Genomic DNA, 17,587 nt, shown 5'->3' on the forward strand with positions numbered 1-17,587 from the left:
TTCTGCGCAGGCGCTGCCCGGGCGCGCGCGCCCGAGAGCGAGCGACGGAGAACGAGTCACTTGCAGGTTCTCCCGGGCCAGAGAGACGAGGGACGAATGCGCAGGCGCGACGGGGACGGGCGCGCGTCCCGAGACTCCGGCTCCAGTTCTCCCTCTTCCACCTGGTGGAGTGGGAGGAGAGCGGGAGGGTCTGGGCCCGTCCAAAAATGAGAAGGTGAGAGGTTGGTGAGAACTGGCAGGCCCAGAGGTGGCCTAGATAGAGCTCATGCGTCCTGCTACCTCGCCGACCTTTCTTTAACCTCGTGGTTAACCCTTTACCCTCACTTACAGGCCAGGGGTTGGTGGGTACTCGAAGGTAAGAGGAGTGAACAGTCCACTTGGGCTGCCAAACATGTGCCCATTTTAGGGAGGGCGAATTTAACTCCCAGAACCTGGCAGATCTTTGACCTGAATATTGGGGGTCTGACAGAAGTTCCCCCACCTTCCTGCCACCATATCAAGCCACCAACTTAATTGATGCCCGCCTCTTCTCCCTTGCTTCCTACTCCCAAGCTCGTAACCTCCATGAAGAACTTCCCTCCTGCAACTATCTTCTGTACCATTCATTTCTCGTTCACTATTGCATCACGCAAATTCATCTACAAATACGACTTTGAAAAAAATCAGAGCCCTTCCTTAAGCCCATTCTGCTTTTGATTGTCACCCCATTTATTTTCACCCTATAAAAACACATATTCTGTTTATACTCCATATCTCTGTTGACTTGTTTCCAAGTCTCTTTCTGCCCAGTTTAATGGGGATTTTGTTCCCCCAGTTCATTGAAACATCTTCTAACAAAGACACCACGACCTCCATTTCAACAGATTTAGAGATTTCCTCTCTGTCCTTATCAGCCTATCAACCCCCATGACACCACTGACCATTCCCTTCTTTTTCAAACTCTTCTCCAGGTCTCTGAGACATGCACTCTTCTGGCTGTCCCCCTATCACACTGGCACACCTTCACAAAGAGGCTATCCTATTCTATCACAGAGGCTCACCTTCAGCCTCTTTTGCTGGCTCTCCATCCTCTCTTCCACCTGTAACTGTCAGAGCCCCCAGGGCTTGGTCTTTGGTCCTGGTAATATATCTTATTTCAGCAATTCTAAGATGCACCTATTCCCCGCCCCACCCCCATTTTAATATTTCAGAATCAGGACACATCTTACCATCACTGTGCCTTAAAATCATGTTTGGCAGATGAGAGTTGAGAGGTATTTTCATTGCCTACCTTGCACAAACTTGCAGAATAGGCATCAGCGGCTTGGAAGGACACCCAGCAACAATCCTGGTGCACTCTTGTACCCCCAAATGATTGTGGGTATCACAGGTGACTCCAAAGCAGGAGTCAAAAGTATGCATTACAGCCTGAATGTTTGTGACCCCCAAATGCATATATTAAAGCCCTATCCCCAGTGTGATAGTATTTGGAGGTGGGGTCTTTGGGAGGTTATTAGATTTAGAGGAGGTCTGAGGGTGGGGCCCTCATGATGGGATTAGTTCCCTAATTAGAAAAGGAATCCAGAAATATCTCTCTCCATGAGGAAAGGCCATGTAAGGACACAGCAAGAAGGCAAACGTCTACAAACCAGGAAGTGGACTTCTACCAGGAATCAAATCTGCTGACACCTTGATCTTGGACTTCCCAGCCTCCAGAACTGAGAAGTAAATGTCTGTTGTCTGTGGTACTTTGTTACAGCAGCCTGAACTGTCTAAGACAGTGTGCGAGCCCTGAAGCTGAGCGCACACATACCCCATGACTGAGCAATTCTGTCCGTGGATACATATATGGGAAAGCCTGTATGAGAATGCTCACAACAGCATTAATTGTAATAGCCTCAAACTGGAGCATCCCAAATGCCCACAGTGCTAGAGTGGATTAAACAACATTGAAAAGAACAAACTACTGCTACACAACAACACGAATGAATCTCAAAAAACTTAATATTTGAATAAAAGAAATCAATTTTGAAAGAGGACATATCGTATGATACCATTTATATCAAGTTATGTAAACAGACACACTAACCTATGGGGATAGAATTCAGGAAAGTGGTTCCCTGTGGAAGATAATAACAAGGAGTGGGGGGCACTAGGTGGCTAGTAATGTTCCTTTTCTTCATCTGGGTTACACAGGTTTATTCACTTCGTAAAAATTCACTGACCTACACAAGATTTGTGCACTTCTCTGTAGGTATGTCTCAATAAAAATTTTTAAATAAAAAATATTAGAAATGGTAAGTAGGCTAGTTCTCTATTATTGGAAAGGCAATTTATGAGTGCAGCACCAATGGGTTTTGATTCTTTTAGGATTCTTTTAAGAAATACTCCATCACTGAATAACAGATACTCCCTATGCTCTGAACCAGTGACCGATATATATATATAGTGTTACTCTTACAGACAGGAACCAAGCAGTGGAAGTGGGGGTGCAGCCTCTTGCAAGCTCAACGAATGACTCTTTTGCAAAATGTTTGTTTTCTGTTTCTGTGGCTCAGGGCTCTGGCTGATCTAGAGCCTTTAGGACCCAATGAAGGAATGCTTCCACCAGGGGGCACAAAAATGTTTTCTCTAAATTAGGATCTGAGACTGCCAGTGGGCTATTTTGAGTTCCACCTGCCACTGGGCAAAGTAAAAAGTGGGTACCATTGTTGGCTGGGGTGACTGATTTTAATTCTCTAGGGTAAATAGGATTGCTGTTACCCAGTGGGGGCAGGGAGAAAGATAAACAAAACCCAGGGGATCTGCTTAATATTATGTTCAGTGATGGGAATACTCTGACGATCCAGTGGTTAGGACTCGGCGCTTTCACTGTGAGGACCCGGGTTCGATCCCTGGTGGGGGAACTAGGATCCCGCAAGCTGCGAGACCAAAAAAAAAAAAATTACAGTCAGGGAGACAGGCTCCTGATTGGGTAGTTTTCAAAAAATTATTTTCTGGGGCTTCCCTGGTGGCAGAGTGGTTGAGAGTCTGCTTGGTAATGCAGGGGACACAGGTTCGTGCCCCAGTCCAGGAGGATCCCACATGCCGCGGAGCGGCTGGGCCCGTGAGCCGTGGCCGCTGAGCCTGCGCGTCCGGAGCCTGTGCTCCGCAACGGGAGAGGCCACAACAGTGAGAGGCCCACGGACCGCAAAAAAAAAAAAAAATTATTTTCTTTCTGTCTTTATTTTTGGCTGCGTTGGGTCTTTGTTGCTGCGTGCGGGCTTTCTCTAGTTGCAGAGAGCGGGGACTACTCTTCGTTGCCGTGTGCGGGCTCTAGGCACGTGGGCTTCAGTAGTTGTGGCTCACGGGCTCAGTAGTTGTGGCTCGGGGGCTGTAGAGCACAGCCTCAGTAGCTGTCGTTCATGGACTTAGTTACTCTGCAGCATGTGGGATCTTCCCAGACCAGGAGCTCAAACCTGTGTCCCTGCATTGGCAGGTGAATTCTTAACCACTGCACCACCAGGGAAGCCCACCTGATTTGGTATTTAATTCCAACCTTCCCACTGAATACAAACTAAAAAAACAGAGGAAGTGAAAAAAAACTTAAAAGCATTGACAAGCTAGTAGTATAGTGACGAATTCCTGAGCTAACATTTAAGAGGTTGAAGCCCAGAGCTGTAAGCCCAGAATTCAAGGCAATTTTTGTCCTGGGGACATTTACTGATCTAGAAGATATAACTGTGAAGCTAAGCTGTTGTTTGGTGGTCTTTGGTGGGGAAGGTCAAAATCAAAACCCAGAGCCTGCCCAAGGTAGAAGTCAGATACCCTACTACCAATACATGCCCACTTTAAGGTGGGATCCTAACTTCTGTGGACTAGTAGTCTAGAATCATATTATCCAGGTGGTCCAGGGAAGCTCAAGCCTTGAACCTGGATTAAGTGGACCCATCCTTATAATGCCCCTAGTCACCTAGCAGAAAGAAGCATATTTGGGACCAAGCATTCTTTCTGAAAGAATGTACTGTCATCCAAGGCCTCAAATTATTTCTAAAAATACTTTTTCAGATACAATATCCAGCTCTTAGTCAAAGATAATCAGGCACACAAAGAAACAAGAAACCTTGCATAAGAACTGACTGCAGGGCTTCCCTGATAGTGCAGTGGTTAAGAATCTGCCTGCCAACGCAAGGGACACGGGTTTGAACCCCAGTCCGGGAAGATCCCACATGCGGCGGAGCAACTAAACCCATGTGCCACAGCTACTGAGCCTGCGCTCTGGAGCCCGGGCTCTGCAACAAGAGAAGCCACCACAATGAGAAGTCCATGCACCGCAACAAAGAGTAGCCCCTGTTCACAGCAACTAGAGAAAGCCTGCACGCAGCAACGAAGACCCAACACAGCTAAAAATAAATAAAATTAAGAAAGAAAGAAAAAACTGACTGCAAACAATATAAAGCACAGATTGACCCATACAGATTTAAGATGCTGGAATTATCTGATACCGACCATAACATAACACTTCTTATTGTGTTTAAAGAAGATAAAGACAAGTGTAAAAATATCTGCAGGCAACAAATTTCTATTAAGAAGTGTCACAACAGAATTTTTAAAGAACCACATAGAACTCATCCAACTGAAAAATACCAACGCCAAAGTTAAGAACACAATAAATTGGTGAAAAAGCGAATAGACTGCTGAAGAGAGAATGAGTGAACTACAGGGTACATAGGAAGACATTGTCTTGTCCTTAATACAGCATGGAATACAAAAGAAAAGAAAATACAGAATTAGACTAGAAACATAGAGGATATATAGAGAGATCTAAGATGCATTTAATTGGAGTCCCAGAGGGTAAGGAGAAAGAAAGGGGGTAGAGGCAATATTTAAAGAGAAAGTGATCAATAATTTTCCAAAAATGATGAAATACACGAATTCACACGTTGCAGAAGCCAAATAAGGCCCAAGCAAGCTAAAGAAAGACAATGGGAATAAATACTGAAGTGTCATGACGTCTGCAACTTACGTTCAGAAGGTCAGGAAGAAAGTTTTTATATTAAAGAGATAGAGCAAATGAGGCAAAATGGTAATAACTGGCAGATCTAGGTGAAGGTGTATGGGTGTACACCGTACTATCCTTCTAATATTTCTGTGGGTTGGAAATGCTCCAAAATAAAAAGTTTCGGGGAAGTGTCTATACAGGGAGATCCTCCAAGAACTCAAATTCTTTAAAAAAAAAAGATTTAGGACATGTCACCTGGTAAAGAACCCTGAACAGGCAAGATGCAGGTTGAAGGCAAAGGTATCAAGAACTGGGTAGTGAAGAAGGGAGGTTATTCACACCAGACAAAGCTTTGTTGTAGAAAAGTCTACATATATTTCTTTTCTTGCTGTGTCCAGTGTATTTTTTATATATTTTAATTCTCCCATTCTTCTCTCTTTCTCTCCAGTCTTGTGTATAGGGTATATTGGTGGTAATTAACTTTGCAGTGTAGTTTGCAAAATATTGAGATGGGCTGGTAAAGGAGTTGCAGGGGGAATGGACATCATCTCGAAATACTGGACTTGGAAGTGGATGTGGTCATTGACAAGATTGTAAGTTGTCTCCCTTTGGGAAATGGGTGAATGTATTTTGGACAGAAAGAGGCATAGATGTATTATACCAGAGATGATATATATATATATATACATATATATATAATATAAAATAATACCTATGATATATATATATATTTTTTTAATAGTACATGGGCCTCTCACTGTCGTGGCCTCTCCCGTTGCAGAGCACAGGCCCCGGACGCACAGGCCCAGCGGCCATGGCTCACGGGCCCAGCCACTCCGCGGCACGCGGGATCCTCCCGGACCCAGGCACAAACCCGCGTCCCCTGCATCGGCAGGCGGACTCTCAACCACTGCGCCACCAGGGAAGCCCTACCTATGATATTTTTAAGAGTAAATACTAGAATAAGGACATGCGTGGACATTGGCCATCTAAAACAGTGGACTGTAGGGATATTTGTCTTTTTTTTTGGCTGTGCCGTGAGGCTTGCGGGATCTTAGTTCTCTGACCAGGGATTGAACCTGGGCCCACAGCAGTGAAAGCGCAGAGTCCTAACCACTGGACCACCAGGGAATTCCCGTGGCATATTTGTCATTTTTTTGGCTGTCCAACGACAACTTGTCCTCCTATTTGTGGGAAGTGGTATCTGTAGGATATGTATAGCACTATCCAAGTTGAAGAGGGAAAGTCCTTCACTCCGCCTCTGGCTACCTTGGTGAAGCAGGTATCCCAAGTCTAGTCTGATGCTTCAGTTTCGCCATCTAGTCCCCTTTCTCCACCCATACATGGCAACCCTGAGTGGTTTCCCAGGGTCCTTGGTCTGATGCCTGATGCAAGGTAGGTGGGGTAAGCACTGCCAGGGGAACCGGGACAAGAATGGCCCTCTTTCATGGCCACTCTGTCCTCACCTCAGGTCCAAGCTGAGGTGCCTTCTTCCAGCTGGGTGAAGCTATAAGGAAGGTGTCCTTTTTCTTGTCTTCCCCTTCTGGGCAGATGGGGACAAGCCACTCAAGCACTGAGGGGGAACCTGCAGGTAAGATGGTGCTGGCCTTCAGCTCCCCACCCTTTGCCTTCACACTTTACCAGGGTCTGAAACTGAACCCCTGTTGGGGGAGAGGGTTACAGTTGAGTACAGGCTTTGGGGTCTCACAGTGGGTTCAAATCCCACTACAGATAGTACATCTCCTATTCTGTAAATGATGGCAAAAATTTCAGATTAAAAACAAAAAGTTTGGTGGGAACGTAAAATGGTGCAGCTCCTATGGAAAATGGCAGTTCCTTAAGAAATTAAATATAGAATGATCATGTGATCCAGCAATCCCACTTCAGTGTACACACCCAAAAGAAATGAAAGCAGGGACTCAAACAGATATGGGTACACCCACGTTCAGAGCAGCATTGTTCATAATTGCCAAAGACAGAAGCAGCCCAGGTGTCCATTGACGGATGGATGGATAAACAAAATGTGGAATATACAGACAATGGAATATTATTCAGCTTTTTAAAAAATATTTTTAAATTTATTTTTGGCTGTGTTGGGTCTTTGTTGCTGCACGCAGGCGTTCTGTAGGTGTGGTGAGCGGGCGCTACTCTTCGCTGTGGTGCGTGGGCTTCTCATTGCGGTGGCTTCTCTTGTTGCGGAGCACAGGCTCTAGGCGCGTGGGCTTCAGTAGTTGTGGCTTTCGGGCTCTAGAGCACAGGCTCAGTAGTTGTGGCGCACGGGCTTAGTTGCTCCGCGGCATGTGGGATCTTCAACTAGGGATCAAACACATGTCCCCTGCGTTGGCAGGTGGATGCTTAACCACTGTGCCACCAGGGAAGTCCTCAGCTTTTAAAAAGAATGAAATTTCAACACATGCTACAGCACGGATAAACCTTGAAGACGTCATGCTAAGTGAAATAAGGCAGTCACGAAAAGACAAATAGGGAATTCCCTGGTGGTCCAGTGGTCAGGACTCGGTGCTTTCACTGCCCTGGTTCAATTCCTGGTCTGGAAACTAAGATCCCATAAGCTGTGAGGCTCGGCCAAAAGAATAAAACAAACCCCCAAACTAAATACCGTATGATTCCACTTGTATTAGGTCCCTAGAGTAGTCAAATTCATAGACACATAAAGTAGAAGGGTGGCTGCCAGGGGCCGGGGCAGGGGGTGTGGGGAAATGTGGAGTTAGTGTTTAATGGGTACAGAATTTCACTTCGGGAGGATGAAAAAAGTTCTGGAAATGGATGGTGGTGATGGTTGCAGAATAATGTGAATGTACTTAATGCCACTGAACCATATGCTTAAAAATGGTTGAAATGGGGCTTCCCTGGTGGTGCCGTGGTTGAGAGTCCGCCTGCCGATGCAGGGGACATGGGTTCGAGCCCTGATCCGGGAAGATCCCACAGGCCGCGGAGTGGCTGGGCCCGTGAGCCATGGCTGCTGAGCCTGCGCGTCCGGAGCCTGTGCTCCGCCACGGGAGAGGCCACAACAGTGAGAGGCCCGCGTCCCGCAAAAAAAAAAACAAAAATGGCTGAAATGAGGACTTGCTTGGTGGCACAGTGGTTAAGACCCCGCCTGCCAATGCAGGGGACATGGGTTCGAGCCCTGATCCGGGAAGATCCCACCTGCTGTGGAGCAACTAAGCCCGTGCGCTCTAGAGCCCGTGCTATGCAACAAGAGAAGCCACGGCAATGAGAAGCCCGCGCACCGCAACGAGGAGTAGCCCCCGCTCACCGCAACTAGAAAAAGCCTGCATGCAGCAACAGAGACCCAACACAGCCAAAAATAAATAAATAAATTTTAAAAAAGGTTAAAATGGTAAATTTCGTGTTATATATGTATTACCAGAATAAAAAAAAAGGCATCACCTTTTTAAAAAAAAATCAGTGTAGTCAAGAAAAATGCCTCCTGGTCTAATTCTGTCTCGGCCTCTGATATGAAATCTCTGCCTAGAGGTAGAAAAGGCTGGGGGTGAGGTGGGAGTCTGAGATTTGTAGGGTCAAAAGGATGGAAAAGAACCAGCAGAGAATGGAAGAGGGGTCACCGAGGCCGGCACTGGCCTCCAGCTGCCCACGTGGTCTGTACCAGTCAGACACCAAGTCCCACCCCAGCACCTTCCCCTCCTCTCAATCCCCACTGTCCCCACGAAGAGCCAGCCCTCTTCCTGCAACGGCTTCTTCCTCTTTGATCTTTGGTCCGTCTCCCCACTCGGCCTGGCTGGTGACCCTTCTAAAACCTGGGTCTGACCCCCCGTCTCTCCTGCTTAAACGCTTTCGGCAGCTCCCATGGCCTCAGCTTCAGCCTTGCAAGGAGAACTGTTCTAAGCCGATTCCGACCCAGTTTTCCAGCTCCACGGTCCTGCCTTTCCCGAGCCCCGGGTTCCTTTATGTCTCACACCATAACCATGTTTGAATACCTTCCATGTACACGCTAATAAACGTTATCCCTGACTTGCTCAACACCCCTGCAAGGTTGTTAGGTAGGTATCACTGACTGCATTTTAGAGATGGGGAAACTGAGCCTCACAAGGCTATAGGTTGGACTCAGAGACCTTTGCTCTTTTTGCCACGTGTCAGATCCTCTCTGTCACTCACTCTGGTGCCTCAGTGCCTTTGCTTATGCGTGAGCATGAGTCCGTCAGCCCTCAGGTTTGGCTCAGAAACACGACACCACCGCACCCTTGCCCCAGACATTACCGATCTTGGTGTTTTCTTCACAGTGTTCAACACTATTGGAAATTTACTTGCTTACAGATTTGAATTCCTTCCCCCCTAGACTTGGAGCATGTCTGATGCACTGCAGGTGCTCAGTCGGCAGCGCTGATGAGATGGGTCTGCTGACGAGCAAGGCTGATCCCTCCCGGCCCCAGGCCCAGCCCGCCCTCCCGTGTGCTCCCTCAGTCCTCTGGCGCCCGAGAAGCTGTTGGTTCCACTGCACCAGGCCTGTGGTTATTCCTTGCCTCTTGGGCCTCCCTGACAAGCCCCAGCCCCCGGGGCCAGCTCCTGGCCTACCCCGGTGCTTGGCCGCCTCTTGTCAAACACCCGAATTGATGACAGAATATCCCCAATTGGCACTTGGTTCGTTCCTGCTTCATTCTCACTATGGGCTAGGAATGGGGTACCGTCTTCCAGAAGGCAGGCCCCGCCCTGTTCAAGGCCCTCTGGGGCTGGGGTCTCCCCCAGGGTCAGCCCACAGCTCCCGGAGCCTGGCCTGGCTTCCAGAGGAGCCTGGGGGCAGGGTACGGCGAACACAAGTACCAGCAGCAGCAAGTTTTATTGCAACCAGAATCCCCTGGTCATGTAGGAGGGGTGGGGCGGAGGGACATCGGTCACTGATGCCATATTCCCAGTTAAGGACACAGAGCCAAAGACCCAGCTGGCTGTGCCCCACGTCTTCCCTCACCCTCCGCCCCCCAGCAGGGCGCTGATGGCGCTGAGGCAGAGGGAGGGGAAAAGCAGATTCCATTTCAGCAGAGCCTCAGTCCAAGGGGTCTGAGGAGCAGTTGGCGGTGGGGGTCCGGGTGGCCCAGGAGGCACAGGGCACTTTGGGCTGACGTCTACACATATCCTCGTGGGGCTTAGGGGAAAGCAAAGAGGCCACTCTGTCCACGGGGAGAGGGTGGGAGGGAGGGGAAACAAAGGCTCAAAGTGAGAAATCACTGGCCAGCAGCCACGCAGGTGGGACCTTGGGACCCCGACTTCTAGATCAGGGCCTTGTCCACCAACTGTCTCTGGCATTCACCCCAGCCTGGCCATTCTTGGGTCCTATGTGGGGATCTGCAGGTGGCCCAGGTCCTGGTCCATGATCTGGAGAACGTCGTCCAGGATGGAAGGCCCCAGGTCTACGTGAAGGGAGAGCAGGGAGCTGGCGTGGGACAGGAAGGGCTCCTCAGCCCCAGACTCGGGGCTCAGCCCACTGTGGGTCGAGGCAGCCTCTGGAATCCGCCAGATGTCCACACTCCCTGCCTCCTGCGGGGAGGGCTGTGGGGAAGGCTGAGGGCTCTCCAGGTGCAGGCGAGGGGGTTTGGGTGGGGCCTGGGCGGCAGGCAAGGTGAGTGCCTGGGGCCCGCCGATGACCGGGAGGGAGATGGCGTTCTTGAGCAGAGGGGACGGCCCGTCGGGGAGCTCCCGCCCGCACAGGGTGGCCGTGCGCGTGAATTGGAAGGGCAGCTCAAAGCCACCATCCTCCTCGGCCTCCTCGACCGCTGTCCCCGGCAGGAGGTGGAACTTGCCTTGCAGGAAGGAGATGTCACCAAACATGTCACTGCCACCACCACTGCCGATGTGAATGGTGTGGCGGAAGTCCCCCAGTGGTGGGCTGATCATGTCTGAGGACAGCAGGTCCCGCAGCTTCTCCTTCTTGCCTTTGCGGCTGCCGCGCTTCAGATAGATGGGCACCTTGGTGGACATCGCGACCTCACCACCCAGGCCTGGACAGTCTGCTCGCAGGACCACGGCCTCCGCTGCCTCCTCTCACCACCCTCAAGAAACACCTAGAGGGAGGTTTCCAGACACCAAACACTTGCCAAGTGCGTGTGGTGTGACCAAAGTTGGCCCAAGGAATTTGGAAAAGAAAGATAAACGATCGATGAAGTCAGAGGATCGAGATAACAAAAATCACTTTCACCCAAGAGGGTTGAAAACTCGTCTGAAAACTGGAAGCAGGAAGGCGCAGAGCTCGTAGGCAGTGATGCTCTCTGGGCTCGTCCTCGCCAGCTTCTCTCTGGTCCAGGGCTGAGGAGCTGAAACATCAAGGGTACAAGTCAGGGACGGAAGGACAAAGGCAGAGGCATCCGTCTTGTTTCTGGGTCTTTTTCATCAGCCCTGGGAGCCCACTTGGCGCTGCACTCCTGTGGGGAGCCCTCCTGGCCGAAGCCTGTGTTCGCTCACGGACTTGTTGCACCTCAAGGCCTGGATCAGCAGCGCCAAGCCCCTCCCTCCGTGAGTGGGGAACCTAAGCGACAGGACTGAAGTCACATACCTGCCCTGGCTCTGATCTCTTGCCCTGAGTCCCCAGCTCTGCTCATCACTGTGGTCTGCATTCAACTGTGCCCAAGACATGACCAGTGCCAAATTGTCTGGGGGTCTCACAGATTTGTCTCAGCTCCCGACTTGACGGAGGATTGAGATCTTGTAACCTCTGTCTCATCCTCCCAGGCCTGGCACAGCAGGAGTTCAGCCAACAGTGCATAACGACCGACACCTCCCATTTGGCCCGATCACATCCTACTGGAAGTGAGGTCACCTGCTCAGAGCTTCCCTTTTCTCCTCCTCTCCGTTAGGAGTTCCTTATGGGCAGGGCCTAAGCTTAATGTAGTTTCTGCCCCTCCTCCCTGCCCCAGCGCCTAAGGGGAAGATGGAGTGGGGGATACAAGTATCTGGGGCGTGGCAGCTCTGCTCTGTGCCTGGAATTTCGTTGGGTTCTTTGCACACACATCTCACTGAATCATCACAACCACCCTCCTACCATTCCCATTTTAAAATTAGAGCTATCAGGGAATTCCCTGGCAGTTCAGTGGTTAGGACTCAGCGCTTTCACTGCTGTGGCCGGGGTTCAATCTCTGGTAGGGGAACTAAGATCCCACAAGCCACTAAATAAACAAACAAACAAACAAACAAATAAATAAATAAAATTAGAGCTATCGGACATTTTGGAGGGATTCCCATAAGGCATTGCAGAGAGAGAGAAGCAAAATGAAAAAATGTAGTCTAGAAGATTCCATTTTTTGAAAACATTGACCAGCTCTCCTCCCCACTCCCTTAACATGCAGGTATGTGTACCTACATATACAGGTCTGCATAGGATTATATCCGATATAGGAACAGAGAAGAATATAGAAGGCTGGCACTAGGTTGTCATAGGGGATACCTAGACTGGGGTAGAGGGCAGGGATGGGGTGTGGGGCTTGTGACATGGGAGGAAAGTTGTCCTCAGAAAAAATTAATATCTGGGGCCCATTACTAAGAAATGATATATGTAAGCCAAATATGAAAGGATGGTCATCAAAATGTTGATGGCGGTTCTCTCAAAGTGGTAGAATTTCAGGTGACTTCCCTCTCTTGTTCATACTTTTATAAGCTCAAATTCTTTTTTTTTTAAATTTTTTTTAAAGGAACTCTTTTTATTTATTTATTTATGGCTGTGTTGGGTCTTCGTTTCTGTGCGAGGGCTTTCTCTAGTTGCAGCGAGTGGGGGCCACTCTTCATCGCGGTGCGCGGGCCTCTCACTATCGTGGCCTCTCTTGTTGTGGAGCACAGGCTCCAGACGCGCAGGCTCAGTAGTTGTGGCTCACGTGCCTAGTTGCTCCGCAGCATGTGGGATCTTCCCAGACCAGGGCTTGAACCCGTGTCCCCTGCATTGGCAGGCAGATTCTCAACCACTGCGCCACCAGGGAAGTCCTATAAGCTCAAATTCTTAATAAGAAGCACGTATTATTTATGAGCACGTATTATTCATGTAGTCAGAAAAAATAAAGATATTTTTAATGTGGAAAAAATAAATACACTCTGGAGGGGTATCGTGCAGGTTTGACAGAAAAAGGAAGTGGAGCAAGCACTTCCTCTAGTTCCCACGGTGGGGGATTGGCCTGATGTGTAGAATCAGAGCATGGAAGGCAAAGAAACTTGTCCAAGGTCACCCAGCAGGTAACTAGATGAGCCCACTCTCCCCAGGCCAGCAGGGGCTGAGCAGGTGGGAAATCACTGGGGAAGCACCGAGCAGCATCAGGGAGGCCTCTGCCAGGTCCTCTGCCCCATTATTCATCCCAGGCCAGGCCCGGCAGGGCGAGGGAAGAGTGAGGGGACTGGCAGGAGGGAGCAGGAAGGAGTAAAGAGGATGCAGGAGAGGCTGAGTCCCAGCTACACCCCCCCAGCCCAGGCCCTTACTCAGGAAACCCCACCCCAGGACCGGACACCCTGGGTCAGTGGAGCTGAGCCCAAGAGGCCGGACATCTTGCCCCTCCCAGAGCACCTGCAGCTTAATAGGAAACAAAGGAATGACTCTCTGGTGGCAGAATTCCAGCTAAGCTTGGAAGAAGCTGGAGGGAGGGAGAGGGAGGCAGGGAGTGCTCTGAAGTTGAAGTCTTGGACTCCCATCACTCCTTTATCTAACAAACATTTATCTGTGCCCACCATGCCAGGCCTGGGGGGCATGCTGACACACATCTTATCTGTCCCCTTGGCAGGAGAAGTCTTGGGGTAGCTTTTCCTTCCTTTTCACTCACGGAGAGGGGGGCTAACTGATGGGATCTGCCCAGAACTTGGGCCAGTTCCCTCCCATCATTCAGGGGTGCCAAGACAGCCTGAATGTTTCCACAACAAATCCGGCGTCCCTGACAGCTCTCTTGCTCTGAGCCAGATGTACCCACCCAATTCCAGATGTGGGGAGAACTGAGGCTGGGGGGAAGGGTTGGGCCAGCCTCAACCACCAGGGGAGAGCTGGGAATTGCAACCGTCAAGCCCCAAGTATTCAGATTTGGCAACTACAAGACCCCAGGCTCCAGCTACCCTTGCATGGTTTCCATTTTAACGTCCCAGGCACAGCACGGTGGGTGTCATTACTGGCCTTTACAGAGGCAGAAGCTGAAACTCAGAGATGTTAAGCAACTTTGCTGAAGTCACCCAGCTAGTAAGAGGAAGAGTGGGCACTACTACGTAGCTGGGTCCCAGTGGCTCCGATGCAGTGGGCCGTGTCAACCTCTGTGAACTGCTTAGGGAGCAGGAGAGAAATAGGCTCCCACCTGGGCTGGGGCCACCGGGTCCCCAGGCTTCCTCCATTTAAGTCCTACCTCTTGGTTGGCCCCCTCTCTCAATTTGCAAGTGTCCAGAGATGTGAGAATGAGCTCTCCATCAGGACAAGGCTCTGGGGGCCTGGGACGGGGGCGCTTCCTGCAGCTTTGGGAGGAGCAGATGGGAGATATCCCAGCTCTGTGGGCTTGCTCTGGAAGGAGCCCGGGGCCTCCTTTAGAGAAAATGACTTCCTGGATGCAGAACCCCTCCTGTCACAAGAAATACTAGGCCGCTCTCCACCAGGAGTGTTCAAAAAGCAGGCCTCTGACCTTGAACCCATCTCTACCTGGAACTCACCCTAACCTTGGGAAGACACCTTTCCTCTCTGGGCCTCACCTTCCTCGTCTATGAAATGGGATGACAATAAAGCCATTACCAAGGGGCTACTGGAGACCCTACTGCCATACTGCAAGCGAGAGAGAGCGCCGATGTACAAAGACAGGGTTAGCGGGTCACTTGTCAGCCCCGATATTTATTCAGCAAATAGTTGTAGGGCCTTCCTCAAGCATTTTGGTTCTCCGGGGACAGTGTTCCAAACAAGACCAAAAATGAACAGCCCCCGAGCAGAGGGGTCCGCCTCCGCCTGCCGGCCAGGACTTAGCCTGCCTGCGTAGAGTCCCCCTCGCTGGCAGCGGGGTCTCCCAGCGTCGCTGTGCGGAGCGGCGCTCGGCTCCGCGGCCACTAGGTGGCGCGCTCTCTCCCTCTACTGCCCCTCGTCCCGGAGGGTTCCCAGCGCGCACCCGGGTCTCCAGAGCGTCTCCTGCTCCCCCAAGGAGCCGCACGTTGACGTACCAGGTGAGGATTGTCTGCGGGATCTTCTTCTCTTGGGGGTCTCTGGTCTCACAACCCGACAGTGGGGGGAGAGGGAGAGATCCTGGACCCTGCCCGGGTATCCAAACTCAGGGAGGAGCCTCCCCCGTGCTTTCCGGCCTGGGCGATGTCCGAGTGTCCGCTCGGCTCAGGGCCAGAGCTCTGGCGTGCAGCCCCCGCCCCTGGCTCCCGTGGGTCCTGCTCCTCAGCCCCAGCTCGGGCTCCGGCGCCGACCCCTCCCAGCCCTCTGCCCGAGTGCAGCCCAGCGCAGTCCGGATCCGTTTCAGGACACTCGCGGCCACGGCTAAAGATAGGAGGACACCTCACCATCGACTAAAAATACGACCCTGAGCCCGGGCGGGGATGGCGGCGGGAGGGCACTCCCGGGTCCTGGGGTGGGGGGCGGAGGCTCTGGCGCAGTGTGGACGGCTGGACCGGGAGTTCAGGTTCGCGATGCGCGGCGCCCCGCAGGCCGAGGGGGAAGCGGGCGTGGCCGCCGGGACCAAGGCGCGGGCGGGAAACATGGTGCAGCCCGAGGCACCAGGGAAAGGATCTACGTGGAGGTGAGTCGGGGACCGGGGCGCGAGCTGGGATGGGGCGCCTCAAGGATGGGCCTCCCTAGGAGCCGCGGTCGGGCCGCAGAGTCCCGGCCTGAACTCACCTTGAGCGCGTTCAAGCGACTGACCGGCGGGCGGCGAAAGCTCAGGAGCTGGACCGCGCGGCGATGGGACAGACCTGGGCTGTGAACTTACAGTGCTGACAGTGGCCCCTAAAGCCCCGCCCCCTGCCGCGGAGCCAATGCCGGGACCGCCCCAACTAGGCCCCGCCCACAGCCTCGCCCTACTCCCTGGCCCGCCTGGGCTCCCCCTTTAGAGGCGCAGCGCGGGGGTCCAGCAGCCGCGCGGGCCCGGGGGTCCAGTCCAAGCTCGGGCGGCTGCGGCCCAGGCGGCGTCGGGTGCCCGGGCTGGACTCCGCGGACTCCGGCTGTGCCCGTCGGAACCAAAACTCTCGGTTCTAGGAGGGCCGGGTCCGGGGAGGCGCCCGCACAAGTGTATTCAGTGACTACTAAGGAAATGAATGAGGCCTTAGAGGCGTCTATGTTAAAATATTACAGACTTCCGAGAGCTGTCAGGAGTTTGCCGCCCCTTAGAGTAGAGGGCATCGAGGGTGTGTGCGGGCGGAGTGGCCGGGCCATGCCCGTATTTGCTGTCAGGCTAAGTGGCTTCCGGGGCTGGGGTGGGACCCGTACTTAGACTCATTCCAACATTAGTTGATTGGCTGGTTGGTTGGTTCATTCATTCTTTCATTCATTCAGTACGAGCAACATTTACTGAAGGGCAGGCCCTACACAGGAGCTGGAGATAGACTAAAGGGAACTCTGCCCTTGCTCCTTTCAGTGATTCAGCAGATAATTTTGCATCTATAGGTGCCAGGCGCTGTTCTTGTCGCTGGGGATGCAGCCCCCTCCGGACTGGGACCTACTGTCCAATGAAGGGAAATGGAGGAAACCCAAGTCCCCAAGTAGACTGTGATACCCGTCTGAGGGAGCAAGTGCTAGGAAGAGTGGGGCAAAGGAAGGGTGGATGGTAATGAGGTGAGGGGACCTTGCTTTCTGGAGGGTGACAGCTGTGACCGTACAATGTGACCAGGATGATGAAAGCTTCCATACTGTAAATGTGGGAGGGACTCTTAGGGAGAGGGGGTCAGGAAGGCATCCTGAGGGAGGGAAGGATGGGGAGAAGGGGAGTGGAGTAGGCAAATGGCCCCTCCCTAAAGATGTCCATGTCCTAGTCTCTGGAACCTGTGAATATATTTCGTTACACAGCAAAGAATAATTAAGGTTGCCAATGGAATTACAGTTACTACTCAACTGACTTTAAAATAGAGAGATTATCCTGAATTATCTGGGTGGGCCCAATGTAATCATGACGGGCCTTAAAAGTGGAAGAGGGAGACAGGAGAGTCAGAGAAAGAGATGTGATGACACAGAAATGCTGTGTTGCTGCTTTGGAAGATGGAGGAAGGGGCCACAGACAAAGGCATGTGGGTGGCCTCTAGAAGCTGGAAAAGTCAAGGAAACAGATTCTCCCCCAGAACCTCCAGAAGGAACACGGCCCAGCTGACCGCTTGATTTTAGACCCATGTTGGACTTCAAACCAACAGAACCGTAAGTTAATAAATTTGTGTTGTTTTAAGCCCCCAAGTTTGTGGTGGTTTGTTACAGCAGCAATAGAAAACGAATACAGGGAAGTTTCAGGTTTTAACCTTGAGCCTTCCGGGCCCCTCCTTTAACTCCCCAGGGAACATCAGTCAGGTGGATTCTGCCAGGACTGGCCTGGTGGCTCAGAGGAAAACTGAGGCCTGGACAGTGGAGGAATGGGGCCCTGGGCCAAATTGTCGTGTGTGTGGGTAAGTATTGTACCTCTCTCCCTTCCTGCCACCCAGGCTCTGCCAAGAATCCACCCACCCAGGCTTGCCTGTGCCCCTTAC

At 51.6% G+C, this 17,587-nt stretch overlaps 1 protein-coding gene across 2 annotated transcripts; it reads right to left on the bottom strand.

Moving 5' to 3' along the window:
- Nucleotides 1-9,762: 9,762 nt before the first annotated feature.
- On the bottom strand, nt 9,763-16,754 carry CDC42EP2 (CDC42 effector protein 2). Of its 2 annotated transcripts, none has more exons than XM_024748566.1 (2): nt 15,759-16,754; nt 9,763-11,241 (listed from the first exon to the last, which is right to left on the bottom strand). In XM_024748566.1, the coding sequence occupies exon 2, from the start codon at nt 10,907-10,909 to the stop codon at nt 10,265-10,267; it is 645 nt and encodes a 214-aa protein (XP_024604334.1). In that variant the 5' UTR covers nt 10,910-11,241; nt 15,759-16,754; the 3' UTR covers nt 9,763-10,264. The 2 variants fall into 2 exon arrangements, with proteins under 2 accessions (XP_024604334.1, XP_024604336.1); XM_024748568.1 differs by lacking the exon at nt 15,759-16,754 and adding an exon at nt 15,080-15,292.
- Nucleotides 16,755-17,587: the final 833 nt, after the last annotated feature.

The sequence above is a fragment of the Neophocaena asiaeorientalis genome, unplaced genomic scaffold (genome assembly GCF_003031525.2).
Source record: "Neophocaena asiaeorientalis asiaeorientalis breed wild unplaced genomic scaffold, Neophocaena_asiaeorientalis_V1.1 scaffold43, whole genome shotgun sequence".
NCBI classification, from domain to species: domain Eukaryota; kingdom Metazoa; phylum Chordata; class Mammalia; order Artiodactyla; family Phocoenidae; genus Neophocaena; species Neophocaena asiaeorientalis.